The following is an 11780-nucleotide window of genomic DNA, read 5'->3' as shown; positions in this document are numbered from 1 at the left end:
TTTGAAAGAGTCTGTCTTTAATTACTTTAATTTAGGGAAAAAGGTAGACAACTTCTCTGAGTGAAGTAGCCACACGCTGTTCATACTTACTGAAAACACTGTGCCAACAGATAATGAAGATATCGCTATCGCGAACTGTTTGGCTAAATGGACAACGAACAGATTAGACTGCTAGCAGTCCCTTCGGAGTCGGTTGAACCCCCTGCTTTAGTCAGTCATGCTATCACAATTCTCCCCTCAGTTCAGGTACATTGCGTGACTGACTAAAACGGGCAGTTCCACTGACTCAGTCGGGTCTGCTAGCAGTCTACAAACAGATGAGCTGAATTGCTAATGATTCTTGCTGTCAAAGTCTCTAAACAGGTACCAGTAAGAAAGATTGACCAACTGGATGAATAACTGACTGACTGGCCAACTGACCAACAGACGGATAAAAGGGCTGGTCAAGTAACTGACAGAAAGTGGTTGACCAGCTACTTTGCTTTGTCAAAAAGACTGACTGACTACCTGACTAATTGACTGAATGACTGATTATCTGCTAAGTGGTCAAAATTAATGACCTCCCCACTGGGCTACTTATCTGGTTCATGCACTAACAAGACTTACACTGTAGTTTACTAACCAAACAAACAAATGCAAAATTTAAAATGCAAACACACAGTTTGAAGGCTTCATGGTACATTAATTTGGGTAGTACTGTATTAAAAAAAAGATGAGTGAACACTATCATCTGGCTAGTTCAAATCAGAATATCAGTAGTTATGAAGAGACTACCTTTACGTGAAAGAAACATATCAGACCTGCAGATAGAAGTAACTTTTGTGAAGTTCTGTACATAGAGATTTCACATATAACCAAAGTTACATGTATGAATGTTACTTATGCAGTAATGAAAGGGAAGCATGAAAATTTTACCCTGAGTGAGATTTGAATCCATGATATTTTACTACAACAACCATGCAATGCATTACCAATAATCATTTCAATTAATAATTGGTTGCTGGTCATTTTATGAGTTTGTAATAAAATCTTGGAGAATATAGACATGAAGAGAGATGTGAAAAGACGTATAGTTGAACCACAAAAAGAAGCATGTGAAATTTTTATTTCATGATTTGAAATTATGAATGCCATTGACCCCTGAAATGCCTGAGTCCAAATTGACAGGTAAAATTGTCTGGCATTAGAAAGACAAAAATCTATCAAGTCTCGCTTCTAGGAGTCAATGGGTTTAACAATAACATAAGGAAAGCCTGAAAAATTCAGGCATGCATGATGACCTGCCTTTTGATCAAAACCTGGTGCATTGGTGCACCCAATCCAGATATCAACCAGCTTGGTCAACCAGAGAGGAATCATGTAGATATTGTCTTACATTGAAGTGTAGAAATTGAACTAGTTCTCATTTTGAATTAGGGTGTTGTTTTCCTACTTCTATTTTCTTTTGGGGATCGTTACAATACGCTATATAAAGAGACTATAATTATGTGTAAAGAACTATTTAAAGATTTTAGATCATCGTATTCATGAAGGTTACTTTAAAGAAGCAACAAAAGAAAATCCTGAAAAATAAGCCACAGGGTTGTAACAGTGTGTGATATGGCATGGACACCAATATTGAGAATTGCTTTTTCAACATTTGCCTTACTACGGTAAGACATTTTAATGAAGAAAATTGATTAGAAGAAAAGGTTTATGTAAAAGAAGGAAAACCTGTGTTAACTTCACAAATTATCACTGATAAAATATATTTTTTGTTTTCCCTCATGAATTATTAACTTCATACAGTTACAGTTATGTCTGTAATAAATTTTCAGTGACTCACTGAGTTAGGGGTTGGTGGTCCTCTGTCAACTTTTGTCCTTCAAATAATAGCCAATATGTTTTCCACACATGTTTCCTGTTTTACAAAAACATAATTAATACATAAAAAAATCGTTAGGAGCATCCTATTTGTGCCCCCAAAGTTATGTTTATGGTTCTCAGTGGCTGTCAAGCAGCCAAACTTTATAAATAATTGGCTCTGTTTTAGTCACAAAAGAAAGTACAGTGTACTCATTACCATAACTATATCTTAAGCAACTTTGCTTCTGTGTAAGGGATTTTTGCTTTCATTCTTAGCAATGCAATTAATGATTTATATATAAGGAAGGTCTGAAGTACACATTGTCAGATTTTTCACTTCCACTAAAGTAATTTTTTTCCAAAGCTGATATTGAGAGAGATCTTTTTAATCCTAAAATGGAAAAACTCAAGTCCTCTTGAGCAGCGATACTACAAATGTACCTGGACGGGTAACCAACTTGAGCCACCCTGCATTGCAGGCTTGTGGAAGTAGAGGAGGGGGGAGGGGGGAGGTGGGTGGGAAGGGCATGGAGGATGGCTTAGCATTTAGAGCACTTGCTGGCAAGTTTCATGTTATGGTTGATACCAGAGGAGGGCTAAATTTGCACTGGTTCTCAAGCTTGCTTTGTGGGTTTAGCCTCCACCACTCCCAGATCTGCACCCCTGTTAAACCCACTTATGTCCGTACATGCACCTAATTCAGGGGTTTCAATAGAAGCCGGTTACCGGCGGTATACCGCCGCCTGCTTTGCCTCACACCGCCGGCTAGTTTGCCTTGATTTTCACTGAAAATGCTATCATAAACTTGTCAAACTGCCGCCTTCAATGGGCTATCATGGACGGCTATTTCAGAAGTTATTGAAACCCCTGCTAATTAGATGCACACCCAACTTTGACAAGGAACATGAATTGTCTCTTTAAGTCTAAGCCTTTGCTCTCTATTTCCAACAACAAGGCAGGGCCGTAGCAAACAGGGAGGGGAGGGAAGGCAGGGGGAGCAGCTGCCCCCCCGCCTCCCCACCCCCTTCCCGGGACCTGTTAAGCCCAACAAATAAGGTCTGTGGATGGAGTTGTTATTTTTAGACTTACATTAATTTGATTGAAGTGAATAGCAATTTTTGGCCATTTTCATGGCCGAAAAATTGGTTGGTCAATTTTTTAATACATATCTCATGACAAGTGCTGAAAATAGTGTTTTGGAGCCTGCAAATTTGAAAATTTTCTGGAGGAGCATACCCTCACCTCCAGTATACCACAAACCCTCCTACAAGGATTGTTGCTTTGGCACTCAAGATAATGCCCCCTGTTATGAGGATCAGAGTTACTTTTAGTTCATCTGTCATGCAATTCCAGACTTTTCTAGAGTTATAGTACGATCTGTAGTATTCCAGAAATTTCTTTGATGTGACTCAGCAGTTTCTACAAATAGTACACCTTGTAATAGACTATAAAATTAATAGCAACAGAACATTCTAGATGCTTAGAATAAAAGACAGTATAAAAGCAGGCTTGTAAGTAATGGAAAAACTCTCTTGCCCGAGGGCTTACCCTCGTGGCCGGCTGTGATTGAACTTATGCTATGGATGCGATACTGTGATGAAGCTATAAGTGCGATAACTATGGTGGAGATATAACCTTTGACCTTGCTATATCCAGAGAGAAGAGACGATAGCAAAAAGAGAAGAAGAGTTTGTTATGAAGTCCTCCGTAAGAGTTTGTGTACACAGAAAATCAAGTGAGTGGAAAGAATCCAGTGAATCAAAAACGTCAAGAATTGTTGTCTACAGTCCGTGGAACTTGGAGTTCAAAGTCAATCAATTAACTGAAGTTAATTAATCCTGAATGTTCGTGAAACACAGTAAGCCGCTTTGCTTAACGAACTGCTTAACTTAATCTTTAACCTAAGTAAATGTAACAGTGTATAAGCAATTAAATAATTGTGAAAAAGGGTAACTGCTCGTTGTCACACTTTTGTTGGGTGCCTTATATTGTACCCGGAAGTTCCTTTTCACTTATGCCTTGTTTGCCGACATCTCTTGGTTATTCCTGCACGTAACACCCCCCACTTCCTGTTACAAAAAACCTAGCTACGGCCCTGCAAGGTGAAGTAAAGGTAAAGGTTAACATTGTTTTTAGCTTAGGGTACAAAATGTAAATGCAGCTGTTTTCCCTTACTTGAGCAGCAGCATTTGGGGGACACTTTGTGATGTTATTTGTGAGGCTGGACAATCTGTGAGCCATCAAATCAAGCTAATTTCACATTTAAGGACGTTTGCGCCCATTGCTACTGCGCATCCTTACAGCACATGCAAATTCACATGCCAGGTCATGCATCGAGCGTGCACGTGCTAAGTACTAAAATGAACAATTGATGATTTCTATAGCTTTGCTAACGATCTTGGATGTTCGGTGACCCCTACTTTTCTTTTCAGAAACAGATTTTATGTACAATTATCTCTATATTGTCCAAAAATGAACAAAAAAACAATGTGGGAAGTTAAAAAAATTTCAAGATTTCTGTCCTCGGACATGGAATCCTGCCATCTTGCTGCTGCAAGGCGCATGAAACTATGGTCGCTAACTGTGAACTTTTTCTTTAAGGAACCTAGTTAACTAATTCACTTGGTGGGTCCACTGAAACAAAGTTTGGTAGAGAACATTTCACTTCAAGGATGTAATTACAATACTTTTGGGCTTACAGACACTGTGGCCTTATTTGCTAAAGAAGTCGGATTTTTTCAGATTTAGGGTGTTCTCCCAGGCAAGTTCTCTCCAAAAATAAGACAGTGACCCCCCATTTTTTTATCTTTCAATGGTAAAAATTGGAGAAAAAAAATCAGTGTCAGAAATTTTTCGCATGAACGTCCTTAAGTCTCAGCACCCATTTCAAATAGCGCTGACAAACAGTGTTTAAGTCAAAGCACCCATTTTAAAACGGTTACATGTAGTTTTCGATAACTGTGTGACTTGCATGTTGACCGCATGGCTCGCAACCACGGCTTGCATGACTCGCTGGCTAGCACGTTGTCCTCACTCTTTATGAATACTTGTCTGTATTCCAAGACATGAGTGATCTTTAAGTTAGGTAGATTAGAGCAAGGGCACACTTTTTGATGCTTACTGAAATCCATGTGCATCTAAAATACGGGAATTTCTGAACACATCTGTAAATACAAGCATGTGGCAGATTGGATCTGTTTGGGTCCTAAGGGAGAATTCAAACAATAATTGTCCCCAAGGTGTGGCACCCAGAAGGAAAATTATCCAACAGTTCAGTGAATGTCAAGCACTGTAAGTCTTACTACTTACCATGACACAAAATTTGGACCTCCCTCTCTTGAAAGCTTTAGGGAAATGTGCCTTTGGATGGCCTTTTTCAAGTCATGAACAGTGGCATTTTGGATAACAACAACAGCTAAAATGAAACACAAACCAGCAAATCAACTCCATTGATTTAAAGATACCCCAAAGATTATGTAGCTAGCAAATACTTGGCTACAATCGGCGTCAAAATATTTGTTGAGACACTCTTATCCTTTAGAGTCGATTTCAAGCTCGGTGCGAAAATAGCCCCCTCCCCCGCACCCCCAGGACAATGTTGTGTTTTTCTGTTTTCTACGAGACTTGTTGACAGCGGTACAACATTGATCAGGGTGGGGGAGGGAGGGGTATCCCGGACACGTACTTTTTGGACAAGTTTTCTTTGCAAACAATGAATGTGTCTTTGCCAGTGTGCTCTGTTGGCGACTGTCTCAACTAATTTTGTCGCTGATTGTCTGTTTCACAAAACTTCCTTTATACCCTTTATACAGGCACCTATAGTCCACTCTGTCCGTCAATATGACCACATGAGTGAAAGACTTTTTACAGGTGTAAAAAATTGCGGATAGTTTATGTGCGTTATCCTGTGCAAAGTGAAGATTGTGATGTAAGTGCAAAGGACCTGTTCTTTTATATGCTATTTGTCAGTAGCGTTAAAGTAAGGATTTGTTAAAGGGTTATGCCTCTAACTCCAATTCATCAGAAGAAGCAGATTTTGTTGGTCGAAGCGGTGTCGCAGATGAACGTGAAACAGATATGGTGGCTGTTACAGCCGGGAAACACATTTACTTTCCACGCTCAAATTGCTACGTCGGTGCAAAGACCTTCCACATTGTCGCAGATGCTTTGCAGAGCTGGTTTTGGTGGGAAATGAATGTTCTTGGGAGTAAAGAAACAATATTTTCTTATTTACCACGAGTAACCACGAGTAACCACAAGATTATTATAGAAAGATAATGTAATTATTCTACTTATTAATTATGGTTACTCGTGGTTACTCATGGCCACTCCTCCGCAGAGTTCCTAAAATCAGAGTACAGCACTGTTTGCTGTTCTTTTTTTGTCCCAGGAGTTATAAACTGTCTTTGCTATTTATATTTCCCTCTTTTTTATGGCTCATACCCCTTGTAACAAGTTGAAATGGAATTATGCATGGTGAATTTCAAAAGGGAATGCTAAGTGTCACGTAATGTTCCCAAAGTATCATTTTATTTCAAGGTATGTCAAATCCAAAACACTGCACAAATCGTCTTGAAATTGTCATTATTAATGTCACTATTCCACTATTTAAACTAAGAGTAGAGTGTAAGGCAACTAGGTAGTGTAACAACAAACAAATGAGCAAACAACAATATGGCGTAATTGAGGGGGACACAGCCCTGTGGCAGGTTTTACGCGACTTCATAATAGGTGCACGAACTAAAGCCTCACTTATTCCTCCACTAACGTGGGAATAGAACAAGAGTATTGGCAGAGCCTTTGTTATCTCCCCAGCACAGCAGAGGCTGGATCGGACAAGATAAAGGCAAGGATATAAGATGGCAAGACACAAGCAATGCCAAAGCTTGGGGGAAGTCGCCACACAGACTTAACCGCCACAGATGCATGCAAGGCATGCATCCCCTCCAAGCAAGGTCAAACTAAAGAAAATCGCCCGAGACACTAGCCATTTTTGGCGCAGCAGAAAGTAACACTGATTCCGGGGTGCAAATATAAAGCTGGTAACAATCTGACGGCCAGCGACCTAATACCTTAATTAACCAGTCTGGTAGGCCCACGGCGGCGGCAGACGCTGCCCCTATGCGAAAGCTGTGACCCTTAGGGCTCTCGTGCGGCAGGCCCGCGCTTCTGACAGAGTCCGGAAGTAAATGAGTGACGGAGGACCGTGTGAGGTAACCACCTGACTGGAAATAGAACAGTGGCTCCGAATGTGGTTTCGCGAGGAGAAAGTATTGCTGCATTGCGGAGACAGGGTACAACAAAGAAGGGCAACGGGCAATGGCGAGGGATTGCCCTGCCCTAAAACTATCCGTTTTAGAAGACTTGAAAGTAACAAGCAAGCGCTGTGGGCAGACCAGACTAGGACAAAATGTAATGCATTCCTTGGTAAGATTAAACTGAGAACTAAAACTGTACACCTCTGGATGGCTAAACTTAATACACCTAAGGAATGCGAAAAAACCAAGGGTAAAGGCAGCCCATATCATCGAGAAATCCCTTGGCCCTAGCCAACTACGTAAGATGGGGCGAATGGCTAAGAGTACGCCCGGAGTGACGGGTTGACTGCGGATACGAGGAGACCCTTGATAGCAGAGAATTCCCCTTAATATCTTTTTTAGGAGGAGTCTTCCCCTTATTATGGGTCTTTGTAGCCAGAAATAATGTGGAGATTGCGAACGGCAGCTAAATAAATCTTAATTGTGCTATGGCGAACTGTACGGGCCAAATAGGAAGCAAAATAGATAAGAGTTCCCTCTGATGCTGGGAGGATGTCACCTGAGGGAGTGGCTAGTCTGTTCATGAGACAAAACTGAATAAAACGCTTCTCCCCAGAGGTATACGTGCGGTTGGTGTTCCACGACAAGGCCCAGTTGGCATACTTAAGGACTTCAGCTTTCAGAGGGCCATGAATGAAGGCGGGATGGTGCAGGGGGTCTGGTCGGCACCGGGAGTGAGTTCCCTGAATCGTTGAACCTGAAAACGGGACAGGGCGTCAGCTATTTCGTTATGCACCCCGGGAACGTGACAGGCCTTTACCAGAAAATTATGCTTCACGGAAATAAGTACCAGGAAATGCACCAAGTCCATGACCCTGGGGGCTTTTGAATGACCCGAGTTAATGATAGCGACAACATTCTGATTATCACGCCAGAACTGAAGATGTTTGCCGGAAAAGTGGGGGTACCACAGTGCACAGGAGATAACAATAGGGAAGAGTTCTTGTCATTCAATACTTATCCCTTTGGTCTTGTTAATGAGTAAATTAGGGGGCCACCTACCCTGGAACCATTTACCATTGAAAAAACCACCAAACCCAATTGTACTAGCTGCATCGGTATAGAGCTGCAGGTCGGGGGAAGAGGTGACCCGGGAGTCAAGGAAGAAGGATCGCCCGTTCCATTGAGCGAGAAATACCTTCCACATTTGAATATCCCTGGAAAATCCCTTGTTCAAACGGATATGATGAAAACGATTCTTTACCCCTCCGGTGAGGTTTATAATGCGCTCAAGGAAAGTTCTACCCGGGACTACTACTCTGCAAGCGAACTGCAGGGTACCGATAAGGGATTGGAGATCTAAAAGGCGGGAAGAACGGTGGTCGGTAAAAGAGTCCAATAATTGCCGTATCCTGGCAAGCTTATCTTCAGGCAATCGCACTTCCATGCGGTTACTGTCCAGTACAACGCCCATAAATTCGAGAACTTGTGAGGGTCCCAGGGTCTTAGAGGCGACGGTGGGAACCCGAAGGGACATGAAAACCTTAAGAAGGGTAGTAAAGCTCCCTAGGCAGTCACATTTAATTTTCTCTGCTAAAAAGAAATCGTCCAAAATGTGTATAACATGGCAGAGGCCATAGTTGTGTTTAAGAATCCACTCCAAGGCATCAGAAATTTGGTTAAAAAGGAAAGGAGCACTGCGAAGCCCAAATGGGAGGTAAAGGTCTATGTAGTACTGACATTGCCAGTACATACCCAAAAGGTTCCAGTCTTTGGGATGGATTGGCATCAGACGAAAGGCGGATTTCAAGTCCGTCTTGGCCATAAAACTCCCAGGACCCAGGGACCGCAGAATTGCGATCGTGTCATCGACACGAACGTACTGCAACGAATAAGGATCCTTTGGTATGTGGTCGTTTATACTATCCCCTTCAGGGTAGGAGAGATGGTAAATAGTACGCTATTCTTCAGAGTGCTTTTTAGGGACCACACCTATAGTCAGGTAGGGGTGGGGAGGAAAAGGGGCCCGCGATTCTTCCCAACTGCACTTTCTTATGTATGTTTCCAGAAATGACTTCAGGATGTTGAGAGGCGGACATCAAGTTACGCGACACCCGGGGTTGGTGGGGGCCTAGGTAACCAATGCGAGTACCATACCAGAGGGCCCTGATTAACTTGTTAACAAAAGAGCCATTAGGGTGAATAACTAATTCAAGTACTAATTTATCTATGTCCAGCGGGGTGGATACAGTCGGGTTGCAGTCCAGCTGGCGTTGCTCCACCTTATTTCTTGCTGCGATTGCTGGGGTTGGCTGGTCTGCTGCTACTTGCGGACTGTTTGGGACCGGAGCAGTTGAACTGGGCGTGGTTGCTTGAGCCGCAGCGACGGCAGTGGTGCGGGAAATGGCAGGAACAGCGTTGACAACCGGAAGGTTTGTTGAAGTCAAAGCAGACAAGGGCTTGGCGGCGAGGTTTTCTGCTTGGGTCCTGGTTGGGGCAATCTTTCGCCAGATGGTACGGGCTAGAGCACACAGAACAATGGGGCTTAGCTAGGCCAGAGAAGGTGACTGTCCAAAGTTCAAGATCAATTTTGTCCCAGGGCTTTGAAAGGACGTAGGCAGCGTGGCGTCTAAACTGTTCGTTGTATGTAAGCCAGGCTAGGCCCTTAAACTTAGTGACCGCTTTGCTGATAGTTTGCTGGTATTTGAGTAACTCTAAGGCACGCGAAGGATGAACAGCGACGATCACCAGCATGTAGGCAGTAAATGCGTCGAGCCATTTTTGGAAAGTGTCAATCACGGGTTTTTTCCTCCTAACCAGAGTGAGCGGGGATGCAGGTCCAAAGGAGTCACTGTGTTCGGCATACGAGGACCAGGAGTGCAAAGGTCGTCCGGGAAACGGGCTTGGGCCTCGTGGTTGTTGAAGACCCGTAAGGCTTTGTTAACAGAGGCCGACACAGTCTCTTGGATGGCCGACATTTGGGCGGGCGAAAACACTGCATCCTTGGGGACTTGTGGCTTGAAGTCCTTGAACAGTTCTTCCACTGCTGAGTCCATATCCAACTGCTCCTCTTCGTCGGAACTGCGAGTCTCCGCGTCGGCCTGTTCTGTAGGGAAACTGTGCTGCGGACGCGAACGTATGCGTGCATTTGAAGCCGAAGGTTTTTCTTTGTGCACCCGTCCATTCTGAGCGCGACTTCTGGAGCGACCAGGGGTGGCTGTCGGCGCTGATTTCATGGCCAGCCTCAGCCTTTCAACCAGACGGGCACGGCTTCCAGTGATTGGAAGATTAAGGCTCTGCAGGCAAAGGTGAAGAACTTCACTGGAGAGGTTCTTGAAGTCGGCTGTTCCTGTGGCCTTCGAAGACTTGGAACGTGGGCACGCCATAAATTTTAAAGCAAAATTGTTACAAACTGTGTATACTTGTGCAAGCTGCCAGGATTATGCCCTGTGACAGTGTATTGAGATTTATATAGCAAGACAGTGTCTCAAAGTTCGACCAATAGGTACAGCTGTACTATGAGCTAAAGAGACGCCATGTGGCAAGCTTGTCAGCTATGAATGGGGTTAACAAATATATGGGCCAATCTAGGAAAGGCTAAGATATAACACTAGATTACACAGCAAGATATAAGCTAGAATACAGACATGAATAGCGTTTGTACTAACTGCTAGAATAAGGGAACATTCATTCATGATTCATGAATGTAGCATACAATACTGTTCGAGCCTTGTCGACAGCGGTACAACATTGATTAGGGTGGGGGAGGGAGGAGTATCCCGGAAACATACTTTTTGACAAGTTTTCTTTGCAAACAATGAATGTATCGTCGCCAGTGTGCTCTGTTGGCAACTGTCTCAACTAATTTTTGTCACCGACTTAAGCCATTTTAATGACTGTAGTTACATGTAAGGAGGATATCATGACATAATTATGGTGACCTCATGGTTATCAAAACAAGGAATAACCTAAAATGACCCACAACGGTATCTAAAGTGACCTACAATGACCTAAATGAGCTACATGTACAAGGTACCTAAAATGACCTAAAATAAGCTACCACCATTTTGTCTGTTTTAGGTCACTTTAGTGCATTTTAGATACCGTTGTAGCTCATGTTTGGGCATTTTAGATCATTTTAGGTCATTCGTTGTTTTAGTAACTACGATGGTGACCTGCCTTGTCTGCGATGTATGCTTTGTGTTCCGTCCCCTGTGGCCTTCGAAAAAAACAATTTTACTCCCTATTCCCTCTATCTTCACTTTAAACAAAGCAAACTTTTAAAACTTACGCAAAACCGTGTTCGACTCGTCTTGTTGACGAACGTTCACAACTATGGCACGCCCATGTTCCAGGGCAATTTGCGAATTCACCTCGTCGAGAGTAGGTTCACTCGGTAATCCAATGAGAAGAGGATCTTTCATTATTTCTGCCAACTTCTCACTGAAAAGCGCCATAACCTCAGGGTGCGAAAGCTGGTCTATTTTGTCTTTCTCGTTTAATTCTCCGTGGTCAGTCGACTCGTCCGCCATTTTTACTTTCTGTCCCAGTCCTTCTCCTCCAACACAAGAAGATGCTAATTTTATCAGCAATGTGAATATATGAGAAAATTACCTTAATCAACGACTTTAATAGAAAGAAAAAAACTTTCACCACTAAGTTTCTTTGGGAACTCAT

At 42.8% G+C, this 11780-nt stretch overlaps 1 protein-coding gene and 1 pseudogene across 1 annotated transcript in view; both read right to left on the bottom strand.

Annotated features, from left to right (window-relative positions):
* LOC138003858 (U11/U12 small nuclear ribonucleoprotein 25 kDa protein-like) overlaps positions 1-11774 on the bottom strand; it is a 12823-nt gene extending 1049 nt beyond the window's left edge. Inside the window, exons 1-3 of the mRNA XM_068850134.1 lie at positions 11395-11774; positions 5155-5260; positions 1826-1900 (exon numbers count right to left, since the gene is read on the bottom strand). Coding sequence (XP_068706235.1) covers positions 1826-1900; positions 5155-5260; positions 11395-11635 — 422 coding nt within the window. The 5' untranslated portion in view covers positions 11636-11774. The remainder of the gene's footprint in view (positions 1-1825; positions 1901-5154; positions 5261-11394) is intronic.
* On the bottom strand, positions 6588-7927 carry LOC138003077 (uncharacterized; annotated as a pseudogene).
* Positions 11775-11780: the final 6 nt, after the last annotated feature.

This window comes from Montipora foliosa, chromosome 5 (genome assembly GCF_036669935.1).
Source record: "Montipora foliosa isolate CH-2021 chromosome 5, ASM3666993v2, whole genome shotgun sequence".
Lineage (NCBI taxonomy): Eukaryota > Metazoa > Cnidaria > Anthozoa > Scleractinia > Acroporidae > Montipora > Montipora foliosa.
The sequence above is the reverse complement of the archived record's forward strand: the minus strand, read 5'-3'. Positions and strand labels throughout refer to the sequence as shown.